The 25327-nt window shown below is 45.2% G+C and overlaps 2 protein-coding genes across 8 annotated transcripts in view; both read left to right on the forward strand.

Annotated features, from left to right (window-relative positions):
- ip6k1 (inositol hexakisphosphate kinase 1) overlaps window positions 1–16947 on the forward strand; it is a 31354-nt gene extending 14407 nt beyond the window's left edge. For 5 of the 6 annotated variants that reach the window (XM_035520474.2, XM_081705687.1, XM_081705686.1 and 2 more), the window contains 5 exons: window positions 4183–4595; window positions 7770–7974; window positions 9834–10015; window positions 11077–11252; window positions 14067–16947. In XM_035520474.2, coding sequence (XP_035376367.1) covers window positions 4373–4595; window positions 7770–7974; window positions 9834–10015; window positions 11077–11252; window positions 14067–14609 — 1329 coding nt within the window. In that variant the 5' untranslated portion in view covers window positions 4183–4372 and the 3' untranslated portion in view covers window positions 14610–16947. Of the gene's footprint in view, window positions 1–2941; window positions 3623–4182; window positions 4596–7769; window positions 7975–9833; window positions 10016–11076; window positions 11253–14066 lie in introns of those variants that run through there. The other variant, XM_081705688.1, reaches the window with a different exon arrangement.
- Window positions 16948–17871: 924 nt separating this feature from the next.
- gmppb (GDP-mannose pyrophosphorylase B) lies at window positions 17872–25189 on the forward strand. Of its 2 annotated transcripts, XM_027001911.3 has the most exons (11): window positions 17872–18122; window positions 18436–18486; window positions 18655–18874; window positions 19480–19560; window positions 19761–19809; window positions 19927–20069; window positions 21437–21595; window positions 21803–21881; window positions 22151–22278; window positions 22620–22802; window positions 24147–25189. In XM_027001911.3, exons 3-11 carry the CDS (start codon window positions 18746–18748, stop codon window positions 24276–24278), a joined length of 1083 nt encoding a protein of 360 aa, XP_026857712.1. In that variant the 5' UTR covers window positions 17872–18122; window positions 18436–18486; window positions 18655–18745; the 3' UTR covers window positions 24279–25189. The 2 variants fall into 2 exon arrangements, with proteins under 2 accessions (XP_026857712.1, XP_035376557.1); XM_035520664.2 differs by lacking the exon at window positions 18436–18486.
- Window positions 25190–25327: the final 138 nt, after the last annotated feature.

The following is a 25327-nucleotide window of genomic DNA, read 5'->3' on the forward strand; positions in this document are numbered from 1 at the left end:
AATTGCTTTTTACATGCTTTCCTACCTTCCTTGGAAGCGAAAGGTTCCCATTGTCCCTTAATGTCTTGTAACATGGGACCATTATCACTCCAGTGCTGAAATCAAAGGACGAAAACATGCAGGTAAGGCCTCGCTGCATTGTGAACACTTAGTATCTGAGAGACGTCCCGACCCGATTCCTGAAGTGCAAAACATTCCACACCATCAGCACTTCTTGCTCATGGGTTTACTCTAGTGGAGGTATGTGCATTTAGGTCATTATCAGGGCATTAGTTTTCAAATGTATTTGTTTAAGGGATGAGTGGTGTTTATTTCTTCATATTAAGCCCCCTTGAGCATTGGCCTCTTGTTCCTACTTCATTCCTGAGTGAAATTTGTGCACAGGTCTTTGTAAGTGCAGCTAAAAACAGTCATATTACCCTCACCTTCTAAATATGATTTTTGCTTCATCACAACCTTTCAGTCAGTGTGCATTTTGATAATCCATTGGCTTTTGAGATAGAAGTAGAAGAGTGTAGCTCAGCTTGATATAATGGAAATTGGTTTAGGACTGGAAGGTTTGTGTAGCCAGTGCACCTTGACTCTCCCTGGAATTAGATAGTAGTCATGCACTCATTTCGGAAGTCTTGATGCACAACAATTTCAATCAGAACAATTTCCAATCTTTTGAAATTTCCCTACAAAATGATGCAGTCATTTTGCATTTAATATATGACAAGCCTGCTATGGAATTTTACACAGGAAAGTGGCATGAAGTAGGAGTGGAAAGTAGAAGGTAGTCTAACATACTATAAGTTACGTCTGACGGTTGTCACTTTGACCAACGGAAAAATTCTGCCCGACAGAATGTAAACAAAGCAGAGTGCTTATGAAACCTATGTGGTAAAAGGGAAGTCATGACTACTGTGCTGGTCCTCTAACACCCCCAGCCCACATATAGGGTTGGTTCACATAAGCAACCCGGCTGTCACCTTAGTTCTTCTGTCGGGTTCTCACCCGTTCATACAGCACGGCCAGCTGCAGTCGTGCAGCTTCATCTCTCCGTCTGCTGTGGCCTGCATGCCTGAAAGATGAGCTGAGAAGCTTCCACGGAATGGCTGAAGCGATGTCACTGTTTTTCCCGCACCCGATAAACCCAGCATGTCCCCTTCCCTGGCGGGGTGGTGCTCCTGTGGCTGGACTGAAAGCCGAAGTCAGCCATGCCACTGCCAAACGAGCATCAAGGGCTTTGTGTGTCTCCTCTGAGAAACAGTCTCATTTGAGACCGATCAGGTCCAGGTCAATAGCTGTGGTTTGAATAGTAGATTCATCATGATGCTTATGGCGGCTGCTGATTTCACGTTTTTATCCTAATCGTTTTTCACATTGGCCTTGGAGTTTGCTGTACCTTTGATCTTCCTTTAGTGGATGTGTGTGGTGGTTGTAAAGTATGAGAGTGTCACCCTTTTTCTGTTTTGGTTCGAGCACTGTTTCGTTTAGATTGCGACTGTGCTGTCTAACCTTGGCATGAGTGTGTGGCAAGTGAGGACCACTGTTGTGCACGAGTGTTGCTGTAACCTTCATTGCATTGGAACAGCAACAACTTTGTGCAGCTGCCTATCTTGGCTCAGAGGGAATGTGCAGCCTCGCTATAAATGACAAAAGAATAAAAAATGAAAGCACCTTATAAATAGACCAGCAAAACTGGAATCAGTGACGGTTTCTATAATTTCCTGAGGCAAGGTTTTTGTGTGTGTGTGTGTGTTTTAAAAAAGGTTTTTAAAAAAGAAGAAAACTGTGTAAGTGAAACTCATTTGTTGTATTAATGAATGTACTTTTTATATGGATTTTTTTTTTTTTGCATAAAATCACTGGCACTAATATAATTTAGTAGTATTATTCAAATGTAATCAAACCTATTGAGTTAATTTAATGACAGGCTATAAAGGAGCAAGCACTTGATTGCTGGGTTCATTGACCTTTCCTTTGTCCTTGAAAATCTATCCATCTTAATAGTAACAGTGTCTGCCTGATATTTGAGCTGCGCTTCAGTAATTCAGCTTTAATTCTCAAGTAGTTCACTTTGATTCACTCTTGCTAAGAGCAAAATGAAAGTTCACAGGAGGGTGGTTTTTTTGGTTCTGCTACAACCAGCCTCTGCTCCTGCGCTCCACAGATGAAGCCTATTTTTTTCTGAGCTACAATGAAATTGCTTTCATTATAATCCATTGGTGAGAGAGCTTTTTCCTGTAGAGCACCTTGATTACAAAATGCTTTGCCTGACCCTATTAAAACCACTCCTATTTTGGATTGTTTTTAAAAGTTACTTAAAACTCGTATTTTTAAATTGACGATGAAATGTATTATTGTATTATTTGTATTATGTATTATTAATTATGTGTTTAGTTTTTATATTACTACTTTATTTTATTTGTTCAGTGTTTATTGTCAGTTTGTAGCACTTTGGGGTTTAAGAGAATTCTAAATGTTTAATGTTTATAAATTATTTATTATTTTTATTGTTATTATTATTTAAACATTCTATTGAATTGGGCCATTATTAGAATATAATTTTGTCTAAACACAGGTCTTCAGATGTGTGGGACAGCTAAAATTTATCCTCGTATTCAACGTCTTGTCGATAAACAGGTGGCTTTCACATACATTCTTGACACATACTGTGGGAATACTGATAACCAAATTATCAGTGTGAACATTAGATTTTATTTCCAGTGTACGTGATTATTCTCCCACATACATGTTCTACCCTACATCATGTGGTCTTTTAGAGGCAACTATTTAGACTACAGTTACAATCTAATGTTTAGAATTAGCTTTTTACATGCACAGTGTTTGTGTCTACTCTGTGTGTTGTGTTCCAGTGACTGTAAAAGGGCGCAGTAAGGCCACAATGCTTATTAATTTAATAATGTTCTTGATACAACCAAATCGGTTTCTGGTTATACCAGGGATGCAGATCTGTGCATTCATGCATCTACTTTGTAATCAGTACTTGGGTGTTGTTTACTCTTGAGCTCAAATGCCATTTTTGAAGACTGAGACTATTAAAGATTTCTAGCTAATGATGCAAGTGGAAAGATTTGTTGAAGGATTTGTCACTAATCTAAAGTCTCTGTAGCACTGAGACTGCGTGGCTCAGGGATTTGTTATCCATGTCCGTCACACCTTAGCCTGTCTCAAAGCCGGATTAAAACGCCCCCACTTTGCTCAGGAGATTACAGCAGCCCGTCATTTATTCTGTCCGCCGGCCTCAAGGTGGTCGATGCCGAGTTCACTCTGGCCAGGGGGGTGTCGCGCTTGGTTAGAGGAGTGAAGCTTTCCATGGCACTGTTCCCTTTGAAAGTATGTCCACCTGGGAAAACAGATTAAATGAAACGCTGCCAGAGTGAAACGGGGCCTCTGTTGAGCTGCCTTTAAGAGGAATGATACTTTCCAGTGCACCTGGTGCACTGGGCACCGTGGTGGCTCTAGCGAGGTGGATGTCATATGGAACTGTAGAGGCAGGTGCGGGAGGCCCACTCCTCCCCGAGGCTGTGGACGTGTGAGAGCACCGCACCGAGGCTTAATTCCAAATTCCTGGAATGCAATTCCATGTGTGGCCACATCAGTCGCCTCAATTAAGGTACTCACTGTATGACATTGTGTAAGAGTGAATGATGTGGTCTGTGGCGCCGGGCTTTTTTGGGGATGTCGGAGAGCACCGTCCGTTTCGCCAAGCTGCCTTTGGGTAAAGGTTGCATGTAGGGGTGTGTGTGTGATATATAATGATGTGTTTCAAGAAAACCTGAGTGTGTAGATCGCCTGGCAAAGATCAGACTTCAGGCTAGAGTGAGGTGGTGTCTTGATTTGGTTCCAGCTGTCAGGGGTCAGTTCCTGGTCTGTGCTATTGACGAGGAGCAGGCTAACGTAATAATGGGCAAACAGATCAGGAGATAGCTATGGTGGGCTGTGTATTGTCTAACAAAGAACCTTTTTGGAATGATATATAGAGCCTCTCCCTTGGGTTTGCTTATTTGACTGGGATTTGTTTGCAGTGTTTTAGGTTTTAAGATCTGTTTTGTTGTACATTGATTTAATATTTGTCTGTTGTAGTTAATTGGTTTTGCTAATTCTTTTGGGTTAGTCTGTGATGCTGTTGTGTTTAATCCAAACTCGGACGTCCCTTTCTCTTTCTTCCATCAGGACGCTGCTGTAGGAGTGTCCCGGCGCTCTCTGGACTGCGATCAATTGGCTGGCTGGCGTGGCCGGCGGGCTGGCTCCTCCTCCTCCCGGCGGCAACGTGCGCTCCCAGCCGCCTCCCCCCTGTGCCCCACGCTCGCCTGGCCCCCGTGCCCGAGCCCATGCCCCCAGCTCTGCACGGCCCCCCAACGCCATGTGCGTCCCGCACACCATGGAGACGGGCAATCACAGCACGGGCCCGGCCCAGGGCTGCCGCGGCGGCGTGCCGCTGGAGCCGTTTGTCCACCAAGTGGGCGGCCACACCAGCATGATGCGCTACGACGACCACACTGTCTGCAAGCCGCTCATCAGCCGTGAGCAGCGCTTCTACGAATCGCTGCCACCTGAGATGAAGGAGTTCACGCCAGAGTACAAAGGTAGGGCATGAGACAAGGGTATGCATGCCCCGCTCGGCCCCGGCACCGGCTACGCTTATTCAATGTCTGAGTCATATTAAAAGCTGCTGAGTTATAGCGCTGTAATCCCCCTTGGCACAGCCCGTATCATTTTTAGACACTGAGTGCAGCAGCTAAAAGGGACAACAGATGTCGGGACCGCGTGCGAAAAATGAGCCTCCTGGCTAAGCACGCCATGTTTACAGAAACGGTTGTTAAGGGGGATAGTCGGGTAAACATCATTCCCCGCGCTCGTCGCTGGGTTCCTCACTGGGTGTCGTCTCTACCATTTCCACGACGGCTGAGCGCCACAGGCTGCTGCACATTGTCACTGGTGTGCAGTGACAGAGGTTCCTCCATAATGTAAGCAACAGACCAGGCAGGCAAGATCAAGAGCACTCATGCCTGTGGCAGGAAGAGCCCCCACCCAATCCGGCCTTTAAAGCACCCACAGCCCCCATGCCTGGTGTTTGTCCTCACTGTGATTTGTGAAGGCCCAACCTGTTTTACTTTCGCGATTGCTGTAAACGGATTGGCGCATGCCAGGTGCTCTGCACAGAGACGCTGCAGCAGCCGGCATGACTGCCAGGGAGGCAGAGCCAGTGCTCAGTGACGGGAACAAACCCAGGTGGAATTTGCCAGTGTAGATGCTTGAGCCCTCCCACTGCCTGATGCCGCACGCAGGGCCGTCTGGTGTTTTGTGTGCAACGTGATCCCTGATTATTGCCCCTCTGCTGGTGAAAGCTGCAGCCAAACATTCCAAAATCACAGTGCCTAATAAAAGTACTGGCACTGACATGGCTCATCCCGGGGTCCTGCTGATAAGGCACTAGCATCTCTCCACAGCAGAGTGCTCGGGGCTGCGAGACGCTCGTCTATAGCTAGAGTCACATGATACTTTACATACACCATGCAGTAAACTTTTGATTTAGTACCAGCCCTCTCCCTAAATCCCCAGCTGTTGATTGTTAGCATAAAGGACATAATCCTTCATTTCAACTAGCTGTGCATCTTCTGAGTACATTTGTCTCTTTATGACACAGGCTATTCCAGTTTGTAGTCACAATCTGTGAATCAATTACCTTCTGCTCCAAATGTGCATCATATGAATGTGTTTGTAGCCTAATATGTAGCAATTGTTTGCCCACCTAATGTGGAAGCGTTCAAGACATTGATCAACGCTCGACTCTCGAAGACCGTTTAGCGTCGGGCCTTTGCCCCCACCCCACTGCCGTTCTCTCCACCCCCTTCTCGTTCTCCTGGATTACGGTGTTGGATTCACTGCATGCCTTCCATATGAAGCGTCTGTGCCCTCACACAGTAAATAAATACATCTTCAGTAATGCTTTGCATCCTTTTTAAAAAATTTTTTTTTCCACCCGTTCAAATTTACCCCTCGATGAGGGCGGCCGTGCAGGCGATTAAAAATAGGGCTGTCCCCGTGAGCTAAAGGCTTGGCATTGTTTGTGCATGACACCAAGCTTGGAAGAATTGGATGCAAACCTTGGAGGCATGTGTGAAATGGAGTAAAGTGCCTCTTCTAACTATAAATAGGAGAGGGGCGGAGAGTAGTTAGACGAGGCACGTGGGGTGGCGGAGGTACAACACATCTTATTCCCATGCTACATGAATCCTGATATTGGTCAACATCTGATTTAGTTTCCTTTTCAGTTGTAAAATCTTACAAAATGTTTGTGTCTTGCACTGGTTTTGCATTTTGGTTTCATTGGTGGGTGCATGCTCCAAGAATCTGATTCAGACAAGATGCCTGCACATGCTTGCCAGAGTGTTGTTGCTGGAGAGGAAAATGAATAGCTTCTTGGATTAAAACCACAATTTATGGAGACCACTTTTAAAGGTGTTTAATGGCACTCATTTTAGTCCAGTTGTTATTCGGAGTGTGGACAGGTTTGTAAAGCTTCCAGTTCTGTTTGCTTCCGGATGGTTTTCATTAGAAAGCATCCTGGCATCCATTCTAACAATTGCAGCCAGTCATGTGTGGTCTTGTTTCCCTTTCTGTCATGTTTAATGTCTGTGTCAGCTGCGTTATGGTAAAGAGGAAGTGGGAGCACTGGTAGTGTGTTTTTTGGCTCATCTCTCGGTCTTTCCCTGGCCTGTATACGCTTTCACTTAAGGCTAAGCACTGCCGCTGAACACATCAAGGCCAGGTGATGAAAGCTTCTGTGCCACTCTATGCTTCAAAGCCCGATTTGAACCATGCACCATCTATTCTTCCATTTATTTTTGTACCCTACAAAGGCCTGGACCTTTGATCACCCTGTGTAGGCACTACCCTGCCCATGTGCGGCTAAAATTCGCCTCCCATTGTGTGTGGAGCAGGCCGGGAGCAGGCCGGGGCCAGGCATCGCCTCGCAACGAGAGCACCATGTGTCTTTGCAAGGCCTCTGCAAAACAAGCCAAATGCTAAATCCTTAATGCCCATCAAACTGATCCCTTCCTGAATTAGCCCAGTGTTGCAGCAACCTATATCACTGGCTCATAAATGTGGTTGCCAGGGAACGTGAACACACCCAAACGCACGCATACACGCTGTCCCTGATGGATGCTGCTTTTGCTCTGACATCAGCACTGTCTCCATTCATTAGCTCCTGTAACGGCACTGACATCACTGCACATGGAGCGGGGTGCTGCAGGGCCGAAGGTCAGCAGGCTCGCCGCCTGTCTTGGGTTTCCCACTCCCTTGCCCAAGTGTCTCGTCTTTCTCTCCGCTGACGCCAGAAGCTTGTTATTGCACCATCAATCAGGCTGACGTCATGTAAAAGTGCATCCCCTTCCCTGGCGAGCTTGCCTGGGATACATGCCCGTTTTCCGAACAAAGCCATTTGCTGGGACTCTGTCTGAATCCCAGATATTTAGGGTTTCTCTTGCTGAGGCGTGTGTTAGAACATCAATCTTTACTCTCTGCACTTAGCGCTACTAAACAGGCAGGCTGTTTTATGGCTGCGTGCCGCAAGGTTACTCTTTTTGCACCTGGACTTTTCAAGCACAGCAACCCAGTTCTGCAAAAGGAGTGATGTCCTTTTTAACTCCACCTTCCTTTGCATCACTAAAGCACCTTTTCTGTCCCAGTTTTATTTATGCATTTTTAAAAATGATTCTTTTTTGCCTGCTGGTCCCGCCTCGCCGTGCTTACAGGTGTGGTCTTGGTGTGCTTCGAGGGCGACTTGGACGGCTACATCAACCTGGTGGCGTATCCGTACGTGGAGAGCGAGAACCTGGAGCACGAAGAACTGTCTGAGCGTGACCAGCCACGGCGCAAGCACTCCCGCCGTAGCCTGCACCGCTCCAGCAGCGAGCACAAGGAGGATCGTCCCACCCATGAGAGCGAGAGTAGCGAGAGGTGAGCCCTATCCCTGGCGATGGATGCACAGGGGGTGAGCGGTGTCTTCACGGTACTGGCTTATAGTGCACCGCTAGCAGATGTTTATTGGCTTTGTTAGTTTTATTGGTGTACTACAGCTAAAGCAGCGGTGCGGGCCAGCTCAAAAGCACCGTAGATCAATACATGCACGTGTGCTAAAGTCCTCCGGCTCGTTTACCGTGCTATTAACTTGCGGTATACACGATGCGCTTCAACTGAACATGGTGTTCCAGTGTGCTTGAAGAAAGTTTGTGCGCCATCACCACTAGTGGTAATTTGATTGTGCTGTAGAAGAGTCCTGTTCCTCAGTGGCTGCGATGTACCCACACACACCTCCAGCCTGGTGTGATGCAACTGCCTCAGGCACTTAGCTTTGTGATGTCTCTGTGGAGGAGTGCAACATCAAACCTGATCGCTACATCAGTCATGTTCACAGGGGGCCTGGTGCCCACCAAGTTATAGTTGGATTATCACAAAGGTGCATATACACCACATTACACTAACTTGTATTCCTCTTTAGCATTATGTAATTAAAAAAACTCTCCCCAAGCCTGAATTATGCCTTCCAAGTTGTGTGCCTTACTTTATGCCATTCTTTATGTAATTATAAACAGAATCAAGTATGGTGTTTACTGAACACCTCATTTCCAGACCTTAGCACAGTTGTGTTTGTGAATTCTTTTAAAAGGTTCATTATGCAGTGGCTTCAGCAGCTGACAGTCAGGCTCCTGTACAAACCTTTAGAAAGCAGCTTTTCAACCCCTGCGTCGCTTGTGGTACGGTCTCGACAATCAGCCACTGTGGGAGATAAAGGCCATTCAAGCTCTGCACAGAGCTTGTGAATTTGTGACGCTTACATCTGCATTTAGTACAAGGATGCATCAGTACAGTTTGGTTTTGCTGGCTGAGCTATTTGAATACTGGGAACTGAACCTCGGAGCTGGTGCAGATCAGACTGTGAGGGGAAAGAGGGCGAGAGAGAGAGAGGGAGAGAGGGTTTTTGAAGGAGGCTACTGTAAGGCTTATCCCCGCAGTGCAAGTTGTAGCACCCAGCACTCACTCCCATTTCAGCACTGCTGAACTGTGATGCTGGAACCCAACACGGCCATTAAGGCAGTGTGGCATTCAGTGACGGTCCATTGGATTCCTGCCATATGTCCCTGTAGCCTGATTTTTTTCCTTCGCTCAGATCCTCATCTCTTTTTTTTTCCTACTCCTGACCTGGAAATCTTTCCAGATTTTTTTTTCCAGACCTAAAGGAGACAAGTAGAGGCTAATATATCCTTTAGATGTCTCCTTCAGTAGGGATGCATCATGGGATATTCTTTGACTTAGATTTGCATTTTCAGACTTCAGCTATGCATAATGATCCTATGTGAGATCCTTTCGGTTTTCTTATAAGGAATTTTCACTTTGACCTTCTACACTCCAGGCTTATTATCTAGTTTTTAATCTTAATGCATATTATTTAGTGACTATTGTGGATTATTCATTAACTGCTTTGTAACCTACATATATTTACAAGATATGTTCAAAAGAGTGAGAAATGAGAGTCTGGTCCCAATCAGACTTGGTTAGTTTATGTATGTGAAGTTTTAATTTAGAGGTGAGGTGTTCACATTTTTTTTTTTTTATCTCCTTCCTGTCCTTATTCACTTGTTTACATTGAATGAGACAAGGAGAGGAAATGAGAAAAGTAGATTAGGGAAACGTTTTAAGACATGTCCATAAACCTTGCAGCCTGGTAACCTCTGTCCACCTCTTTCTCTCTCACACTCTCACACCCACACTCACACTCTCTCTTTCTCTCTGTCTCTCTTTTTCACACCCACACACAGTCTGCAGGAGCTGAAGAGCCCTCGTATCGAGCTGCAGATCCACTCGGATGTGCCCTTCCAGATGCTGGACAGCAACAGCGGCTTGAGTTCGGAGAAGATCAGCCACAACCCGTGGAGCCTGCGCTGCCACAAGCAGCAGCTCAGCCGCATGCGATCCGAGTCCAAAGAGAGGAAACTCTACAGTATCCTGCTTCACTCCAGACCAGCCGTCTTTCCTGATTGAGAAGAATGGGGGGGGGGGGGGAGACATCTCTCATTTTTGTATCGCCTATCTGACCTGTAGGGTCAGAGGCCATGGAAAGAAGGACAAACAGTGTAACATGAGACTTACCCAGCTGTGTGTGTGTGTATGGGGGGGGGGGGGGGTTAAATTGTTTTTGTTTGCTTTGTTTTGGGGGTTTTTTGGTCCCATGTCAGGTGGCTGGACTTTCCATAACAAATCATGCTGCAGAGGTTGATGTTGATATCAGAAGATCGTTCTAATTTCAGTGTCAGGCCCTCCTACTGAAACTAACCACGAAGAGAGCAGAGAGGAGAGAGGGAGCAGGTATGTCCTCACTCACCCTCTGCAGTCTCTGAAGCTGCAGCTCACCAAGCCGGGAGTTCAGCTCGTACCTGGTGGTCTCCTGTCATTGTCTGAATGCCATCATTCACTTGAGCTCTATAGCCCTACACAGCTGCAGAAACTGGAGACAGGACCAGATTAGATTTTCCGCTGCTCACACATTTCTGGCTTGTTTAGCTTTTAGCAGCAAAGGCCAGAAATGAGAAAATTGACACACCTTGATAATCAACTGATGGCCCGCGTCCCCGAATGACCCAACTGCACACTGAGTACCAGTTTGGCCAGCTAGTCACAACAGGCAGCTCGATTTACTGAGAGTGCCCCAGAAATTTGAAATAGTAGACTAGATATCTGAACTAGGTGACAATTTGTGCTTGTTTCTAAATTAAGTAATGAAGAGTATTTAGGCTAGTGGATTAGTGTGTTAGCAGTGGTTGTCTACTGTTGGGAGTTTTGATGGAGGATTTAGAATTAAGGACAGATTCCCTTGTGGTGATGCCTCTATACTGAGGCTAGAAGAACCAGACATGCCAGTTCTGAAAAGAAACCATTTGTGTGATTGATACATTTCAAATCTAGTCACTGATTTTATGTTTGATGGCATTCTTCCACTGGCTTTAGACATGCATGTGAAAATTTTGTGCGAAAGTATTGTTCCTTGACTTGGAATTCTATCAGAATTCCTGCTCCTGGAGAATGTGGTGCACCACTTCAGCTATCCCTGTATACTGGACCTGAAGATGGGCACGCGGCAGCATGGAGACGATGCATCGGAGGAGAAAGCTGCTCGCCAGATGAAGAAGTGTGAGCAGAGCACCTCTGCCACTCTGGGTGTGCGAGTGTGCGGGATGCAGGTGGGCACGCTGTGTGTGTGTGTGTGTGTGTGTGTGTGTGTGTGTGTGTGTGTGTGAGAGCTCACATTTCAAATTTAGGTTTTCTTTTCATTCCTACATATGCTTAGTATACACTGGAGCATGTATACATAGTATAGTTTATATTGGAATGTCGTTTCTTATGGTCCACGGTGCAACACTACAGTACAGCAGGACAGTACAGAAGAAATGAATGAAAAGAAATAACAGTGTAGTAAATGCACAGAATGTTAAGCACAACAGATATTGACAGTAACAGACCTGGGCACACTGACGAGTATAGGTAACATAATACTGTATGTTTGGTGGCTGCTTATGTGTCATCTGAGGATGGTGGTTGAACACCGTCAGAAAATAGACTGGGTGGGGGATCCGCAGTAGCAACATCAGAGTGGGGACTTGGTGTCTACCAGCTGGATTGGGGGGGGGCATTTGGATGGGGCCTCAATGTAGCAGTACGCCGGGAGAGAAGTGTCTGTAGCAGTATACTAAGCATTGTTGCCTCTGTTCTCACAGTCTCCCCCCTAGGGAGTATACTGTAGGGAAAGTGGTCTGAGTGCAAAACAGTAAAACAGTCACATAATAAACATATTTTTAGATTTGAAAAATGGCAGAAACACAGTCTTAAATCACATCAATTAAAAACAATCCACTTAAACATAAAATAAAAATCCAAAGAACTTGGCTGGTGTATTGCTATGGTAATATTAGCTGGCGTTAATGGCCATGCAATATATATTGCTCAGACCCTAGTTTGCAGCTTAAAAATATTTGCTCAGCTGTTTGGTTATTTGCTCAGCTGTTCCAGCTCAGACTGCATGCATTTAGACATCTTGAGGACAATATGGTACAGGTAGCATGACCTACCTGCACAGTATTAGATTGCATCTGCAATCTTTATTGGATCCGTTGCATGTGCGCAAGTGTGTGGGCGCGTGCGTCTGTGTATGCTTGTCCGTGTAGTTGCGCTTTTGTGTGTGTGTGTGTGTGTGTGCATGCATGCGAGTGTAAGGGTGGGTGTGTGTGCATGCATGCGAGTGTAAGGGTGGGTGTGTGTGTGCACGCATGCATGCGAGTGTGTAAGGGTGTGTGTGTGCGAGTGTGTAAGGGTGTGTGTGTGTATGTGTGTGTGCGAGTGTGTAAGGGTGTGTGTGTGTATGCATGCATGCGAGTGTGTAAGGGTGTGTGTGTGTGTGTGTGTACGCATGCATGCGACTGTAAGGGTGGGTGTGTGTGCACGCATGCATGCGAGTGTGTAAGGGTGTGTGTGTGCGAGTGTGTAAGGGTGTGTGTGTGTGCGCGCGAGTGTGTAAGTGGGGGGGTGTGCGAGTGTGTAAGTGGGGGGGTGTGCGAGTGTGTAAGTGGGGGGGTGTGCGAGTGTGTAAGTGGGGGTGTGTGCGAGTGTGTAAGGGTGTGTGTAAGTGGGGGTGTGTGTAAGGGTGTGTGTGCGCACGCATGCATGCGAGTGTGTAAGGGTGTGTGTGCGCACGCATGCACGCGAGTGTGTAAGGGTGTGTGTGCGCGCGAGTGTGTAAGGGTGTGTGTGTGCGCGCGAGTGTGTAAGGGTGTGTGTGTGCGCACGCATGCACGCGAGTGTGTAAGGGTGTGTGTGTGCGCACGCATGCACGCGAGTGTGTAAGGGTGTGTGTGCGCACGCATGCACGCGAGTGTGTAAGGGTGTGTGTGTGCGCACGCATGCACGCGAGTGTGTAAGGGTGGGTGTGTGTGTGCGCACGCATGCACGCGAGTGTGTAAGGGGGTGTGCGCGCGCATGCACGCGAGTGTGTAAGGGGGTGTGCGCGCGCGCATGCATGCGAGTGTGTAAGGGGGTGTGTGCGCGCGCGCATGCATGCGAGTGTGTAAGGGGGTGTGTGCGCGCGCGCATGCATGCGAGTGTGTAAGGGGGTGTGTGCGCGCGCGCATGCATGCGAGTGTGTAAGGGGGTGTGTGCGCGCGCGCATGCATGCGAGTGTGTAAGGGGGTGTGTGTGCGCGCGCGCATGCATGCGAGTGTGTAAGGGGGTGTGTGTGCGCGCGCGCATGCATGCGAGTGTGTAAGGGGGTGTGCGCGCGCATGCATGCGAGTGTGTAAGGGTGTGTGTAAGGGTGTGTGTGCGCGCGCATGCATGCGAGTGTGTAAGGGTGTGTGTAAGGGTGTGTGTGCGCGCGCGCGCATGCATGCGAGTGTGTAAGGGTGTGTGTGTGCGCGCGCACGCATGCATGTGTGTGTGTGCGTGTGTGTGCACGCATGCATGTGTGTGTGCATGCATGCATGTGAGTGTGTATGTGTGTGCACGCATGCATGTGAGTGTGTGTGTGTGTGAGAGAGAGAGAGTGTGAGAGCAGCCCTGTCCACAGCCTTGCTGTTGTGCAGTCCTGTGTTTGCATCATCCCCCTGCTTTACTCTTTTCTAATCCTGGTGCCTTGACAAGGGCAGCGTAGTGAAAAATGAGCTGCATGGCCTGAGTGACATGGCTCCCCTTATAGCTCCCCGCTTCACTCCAGCTCTGACTGCATCTGCCTGCACTACCACTACCTGCAGCTGCTGGGGCTGGGGGGTGGAGTGGTTTTGCTGAGTTGCTGTTTGATGAAGGTGTTTTTAGACATAACTTTGTATTTTGCCTCCAAGGCTTTGTGTGGTTTTTAGTGGGTGGGTTTCGTTGTTTGTTCTTCTTCTTTTTTTTTTTTTTTTTTTTTTGGTGTGTGCTGGGTGTTGTTGTTGTTGTTGTTGTTGTTGTTTTGAGTGCAATGACATGGATATAATTAACTGAACTCTTTTGGTTCCCTCTTTCTGCAGGTGTACCAGATGGACACAGGCCACTATTTGTGCCGAAACAAGTACTATGGGCGCGGGCTGTCTATCGAGGGCTTCCGGCACGCCCTGTATCAGTTCATGCACAATGGTGCGCAGCTGCGCAGGGACCTGTTTGAGCCCATGCTCAGTAAGCTGCACAGCCTGAAGGCCGTGCTGGAGCGCCAGGCGTCCTACCGCTTCTACTCCAGCTCACTACTCATCATCTACGAAGGCAAGGAGCCCGAGCGGGAAGTGTGGCCGCAGACGCCCCTCGAGCTGCCGCCCTCAAAGAAGGAGTTCCCGCCCCCGCAGCCTACCCAGGACCCTGCTCACCCTCCAGTGATTGAGGCCCCGCCTACCTTGGAGCCACATGGCCTGCTCCTGCAGCTGCCCAGTGTGGATGTGCGCATGATAGACTTCGCTCACAGCACCTTCAAGGGTTTCCGTGATGACCAGACAGTGCACGACGGTCCTGACCGGGGCTACGTATTCGGACTGGAGAGTCTGATCAATATTTTGGAAGCGATCCGGGCAGAGAACCAGTAGCTAAAGATGGCAGTCACCACTCGTCTCCGCCCCTTCCCTGTAACCCCTCCCTCCCACTCATCCTTGATATTACCGTACTGTTTATGTGGAGTACAGAAACATGGTCTTGTTTCTGTAAAAGAATAGCAGATTGGTACATGCAGGAACCAGGGAGGAAACAGCTTCGGTCGTTCAGCCGTGAGGGTTTTATGCAGCTTCACCATCGCCATGCAGGGGAAATGGAGGTGACCTCCAGTAGGGTCTCTAACTTGGCCTGCAATTTAAGGACCGAAATGGCAGGCATGACCTGTTGAAACAGGAGAGGGGCCTGTTTGTGTGTCCTGTGGATTCATCGCCACCATGTGGCCAACTGACATTTTGCAGTCAGATAAGATTTTAAGCAGGCAGCCACAACTCAGGGCAAGTCCAGGGTCAGGTCCTCTTTACAGTTTGGGGTTGGTGCAGGGAAAGTGTGTGGGCGTGTGTGGGTGTGTGGGGAGGATAGACGCTTTGTGGGTGGTGGTGGTCTAGGGAGGTGAGATCCCCATAGCAGTATTCCTACAAGGGCCTGAGAAAGGGAGCAGTTTCGCTCAGTGTTATTTGTGAAAGCTTTATTGTAAAATTCAGGTGGAAGGCTTATAGCAGGCCCAGCCTGCCCATCCTTGACAAACCCCACCTATTGGCATCATTTGCCATCCACAGTCTGTCAAAAGTCCTGTTCAAGGTCACATGCTTTTTAATTTCTTCATTTCCTTTTTTAAATAATGTTGCAGTTTCGGTAGCCATCTTATCCAATTCAGTTAGAGCTCACTTTGCATTTTAGCCTTTTATTCATTTTGCTGCTTCTTTTTGTAGTAAAGTCCTTTGCTTAGTTTCTAATCGCACTGGAAGCCCTAGACATGTCTGTGGGACAGTGTGTATATCTAGTCCTACAGGACGTTGTTTCAAAACCTTTTTTGCACTGTATATTGTTACAAATACATCCAAAAGCATGAGTCTTTTATTATTATTTTTTTTAAAAGCCTGTTTAGCAACCCTTCAATCTGACAGCAAATCACTGTCTACCATCAGCACATGTAGCATTGCAAGTCAAAGAATATAAAGAAAAGATAAAAACCCAAACAAAAGTACTAGCTTCACCTACCATTCCCCCTTTTGCTTGTCGTGCTTGGTTGCTGTCGCCGTAGGTGGAGAGTGTCTCCTTGTAGTTACCGTTAGTTAGGGTGTTCTCTGTGCAGATAGAACTATTGCACCGTGTCCATCTTCCTTTCTGGTGACAAGTGAATTATTTTCCCTCTCTGGCACACCACAGGCCACATTAGCTTAGTGGAGAAAGAAAAAGTCTTCTACTACACATGCATACTGTACTGATATTACCTGTGTAGTATTGTTACTATACTGCCTCCACACCCTTTGTTTCCATAGTTAATCCTGCAGGTTTATCTTTGTTTTTGTTTTGTTTTTCAACTTAATATTGGCCATTGAATCGATATCATTTTTATACAGAAACGGTCACCATTTTGTCTCTGACTGTAATGTCAAATAATTCCTTTTGGAGTTTAAGTGTTAGACCTCTGTTGTTTCAAGCATAAAATCACCAAGTGAGAACATGGACGCTTGATAATAGATACAAAACGTAAAGGTGTGCAAGTGAAAAATGTATACGCTATTAATGTGACATGCTGATCCTCACATATAAAGTAAATGGCCATTTTTCTGTGCATATCCTTACAAGAATTAATCAAAAGAATGGTAAGAAAATGGGCCTGTATTCACCATAGTACAGTAGGATTTATAAATTAGAATGAGATTTTTCTCCAATCTGTGCTTTGTGGCGATCCTGATCATAGGAAGGGGATCTTAATCAGCTGTCCTGCTCTGTGATGTTTTGTAAATACCGAGCCAGGGTTCATGTTTGTCAAGCCATGCAGTGTTCACTTGCTGACGAGGATATGAACGGTAACAACAGATCCTAAACCAGCACTCATATCTCTGAGACCTGTTTGATTACCATGCTGTCTGTTGGCTTGGAGTCGTGGCCTGTTTGGTTTTATTGAATGTCTGTTCTGTGCCAGAGCAGCAGAAAGAAGTGCTTTCACGACTAGGAAAAAGGGAATTTGCTGTCTGTTAAAGGGACTGGGATGAAGTCATAATGGCCTCCTCAGTGCTGAATGTTCTTGGTCTTTCTGTAGATGTGAGTTCCTGTAGAAAAAATTTTATGACCCAAAAAAGTATCTTTTCCCCCCCTTTATTGTTGTTGCATGGATGGATATTTTTTTAAGAAAAAAACATATAATGACATATTTGAATGTGAGTTATAAATCATTTATTTAAGAAAATGGTTGTCTTGTATCCTTTTATTCGATTTGATTAAATGAGGGAACTATACCCCCAGTAAATGTACAGAGAACTAACCATCATAAAAAAGGACTTGTTATACAGATCCAAAGACATCATTCCAGATTATTAATGGTGAAAGGACTGTTGTCAGTTTTGTCATTTAATTTTGAAATATGCCATTATTTTGTGGAAGTGTATTTTAGGACACACTTTGGAGTTTAAGAGTGGATTTTGAAAGACCACGGGAAAATACAAACACCCAAATGCTGTGAAATCCTATGAATTAGTAATGTCATTCACAATACTCTAATGAGTTATATTTTATGAGTTTTAGAGCAGTGAAATCATAAAGAAAGAGCTACAATAAGAGAAGTCCGTGTTTCGAATGACACTGTATGGGTATGTCTAACTGAAATGCTGTATTCAACTACTTAAGCAAGCGAAGGTGCTCTGATCTTTTATTACACAGCATGGATTTACAGTACTGCATTGCACTTCCTCGCCACGTTGTTCTCCAATGATTGGCCAAGGATGAGGACGAATGAGGCGCGTCCAAATCAGGATAATGGCGTATACCATTATTGTGGGGATGCAAATTAATTCTTTTAAAAACTCTAACAGTAAAACATAAGCGTAATCCATATATCTCGGCAAACCCTTAACGTAGTTCGTCAGAATCGTTTCTGTTTTTCTTGAATAAAATGTCAGGGAACTTTAAACAAAAAACAACTGCAAAATGGGTACAATACGTAAACCAACGTGTGTGCTCACTGTCATTGCTACGTGTACGTATATCTTATTTTATACTGATTCCGTATTATTCTTTGAAATAGAGTAAAACCTATAAGCACAAATACGCTTAGTTTCCCACACTTTCCGGGGCTTGGGCCGTGACCGAAACGTCCCTTCACGCTGTTGGTACGTTCCATTGACCAATGACCTATTACGCACGAGTTAGTGTGATCCGCCCACTTGCTTGGTTTCTGGATGCCGCAGGAGGAAACTAAGCATTTATTAAATGAATAAAATTTATTTATGGATTATAAGAACTACTTCAACAAGCTGCGTGTGTCTAATTTCCTCCACTACACCTCTCTAGTTAGGGATCGAATTATTGATTAGTCTGCTTTTGTCTCTTTGGAACTAACAAGCAACCGGATCTACAAGTTCAGCAAGTGATAACTACATTCATTGGTGAGTGAAAATGCTTTTTGTCGCGCATGTAAATTAATTTGGCTACCAAATAAAACATAGTGTCTATTAAATACGGTACTATTTACCAGCGCTGATAGTTAGATCTGTAGTTAGAAATGACATGCTCCCTTTAGGGTGGTAGTTAAAATAAACAATTTAGCAGTGAAGTTGCTAAGTAAGATCACAATAATTAAGAAGTGTTCTGTTAACTCCTTCGACTGGAATTGTTGGATTTCCGGTAACCTTTCTTTGAAACAATTGTGTTAATACGAGTCTGTTAGACATCACTTGTCCTGTACCTTCTCTTCCTTAGGTCACTGCACAGCTAGAAATAGAGGAGAGAAAACAGATAGCTATTCCGAAGGTATACGGTCCACTTATTTAGCTATATAATATTGATAAAATCAATCAGTACAATGTTAGCTACTTCCAGACACCATGAATGACAGCCGCAATTCTTATGCAATATTAGCAAGAAGTGTACTAGGATGCGCGTGTTTGCTTCTGACGTCTGCGTCTCACTCCGTCACAGGTGCAGTCATAAAGCAGTCAGACCTGATGCTCTTGTCCATCTGGTCCAAGTCCCAGGATTGCTACTGACTGCTCTTTTGTGCTTGCCCATAATGAAAGCACTGATTCTTGTCGGAGGCTATGGCACTAGACTGCGGCCCCTCACTCTTAGCGTGCCCAAGCCTTTGGTGGAGTTTTGCAACAAGCCCATACTCCTGCATCAGGTGGAGGCTCTAGTGAAGGTTAGTGTGGATCCTGTACACCATGGGGCATTTATATCAGATGCCCTACTTTGCACAGGGGATTTTGCCACATAAACATTTATGTGCAGGCTAGCACGTGATGAATGATGTTGGCCTTCATGTAAAAAATGTAGAATAAGAAAACTACAGTGTTCTATGTGAAAGATGACCATGTTGGAAAAAATACTCTACCTTCTATCTTCATGAATGTCATTTCATCCAACCAGAATAGGTTATATGCTTGGTTACATCTTGAATGCTTTCAATCAGCATGGTGAAATTTCACATAACATGCAGTATTAATCTTATTACACAAAATCCTTGCATACCTAAAATCTGTGTTCTCCCTGATGAGATATTACTGGTGAACTATTAAAAGTCTTTTCTTTCTGAGTTACATGAAGAGCACAAAAACCTGGGTCCATTAGTAGCATTTTGAAATTTATATAAGTAAAGCTTTTGGTAGCTCAAATACAGTCAAGACTGCTCACACAGCAGTGTTCACTCAGCCACTTCCTTTGAGCTGACACCCAAACCCAAAAGAGGTCAAACTCTTTACTGTGAAATCATATGGATTTATTCACATTGCCACTCTCTGTGGACAGGCTGGAGTCCGCCATGTCATCCTGGCAGTGAGCTACATGTCTGAGCTCCTGGAGAGAGAGATGAGGGCACAGGAGCAGAGGGTGAGACTATCTTACTGGTTCATCCTGTCAAACACTTTTGACAATATAGAGGGAGTGGAACATTTGCTCCTTAGTTTCACACTGTCAGTACACAGGAGTCAGCTTTGCTCTGTAATGATGTTCAAGTTAACTGGGAGTAGAGATGTCCAAGTATTTTTCAAACATACTTAAATAATAATGGTACATCCTGACATCCGCAGCTCGGAATTAAAATCTCTCTTTCACATGAGAAGGAGCCTCTGGGCACAGGTAGGATAATTCTACCTTCTATGCCAAGACTAGCAGTTCTGGGTGCCATCATTATTGTAATAACTCCAACTTGACCATTTGTGCCATCTTTTAATTCCACTGGGTTTCATCTTTTAGCTGGTCCACTTGCTCTAGCACGTGAACTGCTGACTGACAGCGAGGAGCCTTTTTTTGTCCTCAACAGTGACGTAATCTGTGACTTCCCCTTTGAGGACATGCTTAAGTTTCACAAGAACCATGGCAAAGAGGGAACCATTGTTGTAAGTATTTGGACTCAATTGAAGTTATCAGTTAGACTGAGCTTATCAGTTCTGTGTATCAGTTGGATAGAGGCTCTATATTGTGCACTATTTGCCAAAATGTCTTTTTGCCGTTCTTCTTGGATGAAATCCTCAGGTTGTGCAATAACATTGCAAACTCCATATATACGGTGTACTGTCTCCACTGCTGTTCTGAATTCTTTCAGCCAGCTTACCAGTAAAAGTGGATATGGGTGTCGATTCAGTAGTGGAACTACCACCAGCCACATCCTGAACACGGTCACCATGAATGCAGAGGAGGTGTCATGTCAGTATAAGCCCCCTAAGCACCTCCATAAAATGTATTACCAACAAAAAGCAGGGATGTAAGGAAGTTCTATGGCTGGATAAGGCACGAGTGAAGGATGCACAGAGGTAGCACAAGTTCATGCAGTAAGCACTCAGTTGAAGCAGGGGCATATCACACTTGACAGGTGTGAGACAATCCAGCACTTAGCAGGATACAAGCTGGTGGCATGGAAAGCAAACACTGAGACACATAAAGTAGCATATGAGCTGGAACCAAATGGGAGTTACGATCCTGTGGGACCTCGAAAATCCAGACAGAATCCAGACAAGTAAGTAGTGATGAACCAACCAGAAATGGAGATGGTAGATAAGATGCAAAAAACAGCAGCGGTAATAGATGTGGCCGTTCCAAGTGATGGAAATATCCAAATGAAGGTGTATGAAAAACAGGAAAAATACCAGAGACTAAAAAAGAAATAGATGTTGAAAGATAACACCATGGTTGTCCCAGTAGTGATGGGGACATTGAGGCTGTGACCCATACCCTGGAGGAGGAGACCCCAGGAATGATGACAATGACAGTCTAGGAAAAGGAAAATATTTCACCTTATTTTCAAACTACCAGGCCTTTGGTACATGGCCTGAGTGTGAGTGGGGTGAAAAAAATATAACCGCTCACTGGAGGGGTATCATGAAAAATAAATAAATATAGTGTCAAAATGTTCTTACATTTGCAGTGAAGTACACAAGGTTTCCAGAGAAATGGTGCGTTTTGGGTAGGAGAATTTGGAGTCATTTATTTGCTGTCCACGCCAAGCTCGCAGTGGTGACTCAGTGATATCTACACCCAGCCTCAACACTCATCTTCCCTGCAGAACCCGATGGCAGTGATCAGGGTGACCTGCCCGTCTGATGAAGGACCTCTGTCCAAAATATTCTGCAAAAAATGTCCTGTTTTTCTGGAAGCCTTGAGTACTTCACTACATATTTTATAGTAGCACGTTGTTTCTGCGGAACATCATAACTCTGTTGCATGCTCCAGACTGACTTCTCATAAAGTGACATGGCTGTCATTGCAGGTGACTAAAGTGGAAGAGCCCTCCAAGTATGGCGTGGTTGTGTACGAGGCCGAAACTGGCCGCATCCACCGCTTTGTGGAGAAGCCCCAGGTCTTTGTGTCCAACAAGATCAACGCTGGAATGTACATCTTCTGTCCCTCCATGCTACGTAGGATCCAGGTCAGGCTGAAACCTGAGCTTGCGAAGGGTAGCATGAGCACAATTGCTAACGTGGCCAGCGATTACCGTGCTAGCAGCCCCAGTTAGCAGATTTGGCGACTCTTCATTAGTTTCACTCATGCATTATTGGTTCTAAAGGATCATTAGCAGGAGATTCTGTTTTAGGGATTCGGTGACTTATTTAGCTTTGCTTTCTGTGCCTGGTAGCTGCGACCGACCTCCATTGAGAAGGAGATATTCCCTGTCATGGCAGAGGAGGGACACCTTTATGCCATGGAGCTTCAGGGTATGGCATCACACACCCCTCTTAATGTTTCATTTGCATTCAGATGCAATCTGGAGTTGAACATCCAGGGCCTACGCTACAAGAATGTGGAAGATTTTAGTTACCATTACTTTTGTGCCATGAATTTTTAGCCAGTAGGTTAATGGTAGGTATCATTCTATGAGTTCTAGTATAGAGGTTTGTTATGTCTTAAGGCAAAACAAAACCCTGACCCCATTTGAATCAAAGTACTGTATTACTTGTTCCACATGTGCCCTTGCGTGTGACAGGGTTCTGGATGGACATTGGGCAGCCTAAAGACTTCCTGACGGGCATGTGCATGTATCTGCAGTCACTCAGACAGCATGCTCCTGAGAGACTCCGCACCGGACCTGGTTTCCTGGGCAACGTGCTGGTGGTAAGTCATTTTCAGCATTTTTCCTTCTTTTTTTCTTTGTTTTCAACGCAGCGGCTTGATCAGCTTGTGTCCACCAGGGGGCAGCATGAGATTATGGCTTAAAGACATCCTCTATATGCCCCTATTTTAGGACCCTTATCTAAATACAGTATCTGTATTGATATTAAAGTCTACATTTGTTGAGCTCAGAAATCACGGCAACAACCCAGGTGGGATTAAAAAAAAAAATGTGTGCAACATTTTTGCTGAAATGAGGAGTTTGAGTCTTTAAACTGCAGTTTCAAGCTCGCGGCATTGCCTCAGTGATGGCGGCGCTCTCCCTAAGCTGCTCTTCCCTGCAGGACCCAACGGCGGTGATCGGAGAGAACTGCACGATCGGGCCCAACGTGACCATTGGCGCTGGCGTGGTGCTGGAGGACGGCGTGCGCATCAAGCGATGCACGGTGCTGCGTGGCGCTCACGTGCGCTCGCACGCCTGGCTGGAGTCGAGCATCGTGGGCTGGCGCTGCTCCGTGGGCCAGTGGGTGAGGCGTCACGCTCTCTCCCTCTCACATGTCCACATTTGTGACATTCCAAAGGGACGATTACATACGTGTGTTAAAGTAATGCTCCTTTTTGTAACATAATCTACACTCCAGGGCAAAAAATGGGCCAAACCCAAAATTCAATTTACTGTTCCTAACAACAAATCATAAAATGCACTCCTGAGACCTAAATCACCATTTGCTCATAACTGGTCATTGCTGCAGTGAACTATTGGGGAAAACAGGGCAATTCACTTACATAAGTCTTCTACACCAAGATAAAATGATGAAAAGATTTAACTGTTTGATGTAAAATTCAAACTAATACATGTCTAGGTGTTTTGTTAGTTGTTTTTTGTTTGTTTGTTTGTTTGTTTTTTTCAAACACTGAGTTTAATTTGCAGTTTTTGCACAGGTGTGTATAGCTTCTGTATGACATATGTTTAATTACCTCAGACGTTTTGACCCGTTTCCCTGTAAAAGAATAAAGTCAGTCAAATTTATTTATATAGCACTTTCTTATCATATCCATTGTCACAAAGCAGCTTTATACATGTATGAGTCCAAGGCCCCAGTGAGCAAGCCAAGAGTGACCGTGACAAGGAAAAACTACCTAGAACATGAAGAAACCTTTGGGGGGTGGAGGGGGGGGGGCATCCTCCTCTGGCCAACAAAAGACTCTCCAAAGGCTTTGATCTTTCAATTAGACTTCAAACACACTTCTACTGCAAGCCTGAGCACAGCTGTTGAGGAACCCTTCTAATAGGTGCACTTAAACTGCTGTCAGAAGTGTGTTTGGAGTTAGTAGCAAACAGATCATTGTCCATTATATGCTGCAGATGTGGTCTACAGAGATTAAGCTGAAAAACGCTCAAGTGTCCCCTTAGTAGTAATGTAGTAATGGGGACATTACGAATAATGCGGTAAGCAACTGCTGGCAGTTAATATAACATGTGGGTTGAATAGAAAGAGCAGCTGGTCTGTCATTTTGTTTATGAATTATATATACCTAATGTGTATTTACTGGGCTGATATTACTGTTGTTATTACAAGCGGCAAGCTGCTGTGTATATTTTAAGACAACTGTGGATCGGACCATGTGACTTATACATGTTGGGCTTTTAACAGGCTCTGGTTGATCTTATCAGTGTGGGTATATGTGGCATTCATTTTTTTTTGTTTGTTTTTTTAAAACTGAACTGAGAACAGTGTTTAGCTATATGCAGTTGCAAAGGCATACCTGATCCAAAGTGATATATGTTCTTATAGCATGGTTTTACTTGATGATTTGGTCTGGAGGAACTGGAAGCTTTGCGAGCTCACTGGGCCATTCCTCTCTCTCAGGTGCGGATGGAAAATGTGACGGTGCTCGGGGAGGACGTGATCGTCAATGACGAGCTCTACATCAACGGTGCCAATGTCCTGCCCCACAAGTCCATCTCAGACTCCGTGCCCGAACCACGCATCATTATGTAGAGACACACACACACACACACACTTCTCACCAAGCGACAAAAGTGGGCATGTCACTCGCAATGCTGGTGTGGGGACAGTGGATGGGGAAACTGACCAATAGCAAAGTGGCCGTTTGAACCACACCTGGGTGGAATATATGTCATGAGTTTTATACAGTTTAAGAGATTCAGTTATGAAAAAAATGTATGCAAATCAAGAAACATTTCTGTGTTTAAAATGATCTAGATAAAAGTTGGTCTAGACTAGATGTTCCTCATGTTTGGTCCTGTGCATTTGATACAGGCCTTATTTGCCTGATTCAGTATGCATCATAGGCAGCGGTTTCCACCACTGAGATCATTGTGGGCACAAGCTGATATCACATTGCCTTAAAGCTGAACAAACGAGAGTTGATGGGCGTTATACAGCTGCTTCTGCGTTCTGTCCCGGTTTTTTTGTTTGTTTTTTCTTGTCTATTCCGAATTGATGATTTGTACTGGTATTAGTCTATCTCGGGCAAAATGTGTAACTGGTAATATTCTTAAGACAGATTCAACTTACCATGGCCTGTTACCGCTTCAATGATGTAAGCCTGAAACTCTGATAATGGTGCCATTGTGTCTTTTAAATCCACTCTGACATGTTATTATGGATCTTTGAATGCAGCAAGAGGACACCATTTGAATTAAGACCATCAACATTGTCTCAAACCTATAGATTATTTACATGTTATGAATGTGACGTTTCCTTGTCTGTAGCTGGGGAACACCAGTGGTGATACTGTGCAACTGAACAAAACTGGGAATGGACTGTATTAACTTTGCAGTGAAAGGCTTATGCAGTATGTGAGTGGAACCAATTAAATGTCTCAGCTCTACAGTTTTAATGACTTTTTTAAAAACCAGAATTAATATAAATTATACAAGCAGTCAGTGTGTGTGTCTTTGTTTGTGAAGAAAACTATTTCAAAAAATGTTTCATCATGGACCTCATAAATGCAGGAAAATGTATCCAGACATTGTGATATTTTTATGAAAGGCGTTCAAGAGGCCCTATAAAATCCAAAATAG

The sequence above is a fragment of the Electrophorus electricus genome, chromosome 22, assembly GCF_041902795.1.
Source record: "Electrophorus electricus isolate QZ-2024a chromosome 22, ASM4190279v1, whole genome shotgun sequence".
NCBI lineage: Eukaryota > Metazoa > Chordata > Actinopteri > Gymnotiformes > Gymnotidae > Electrophorus > Electrophorus electricus.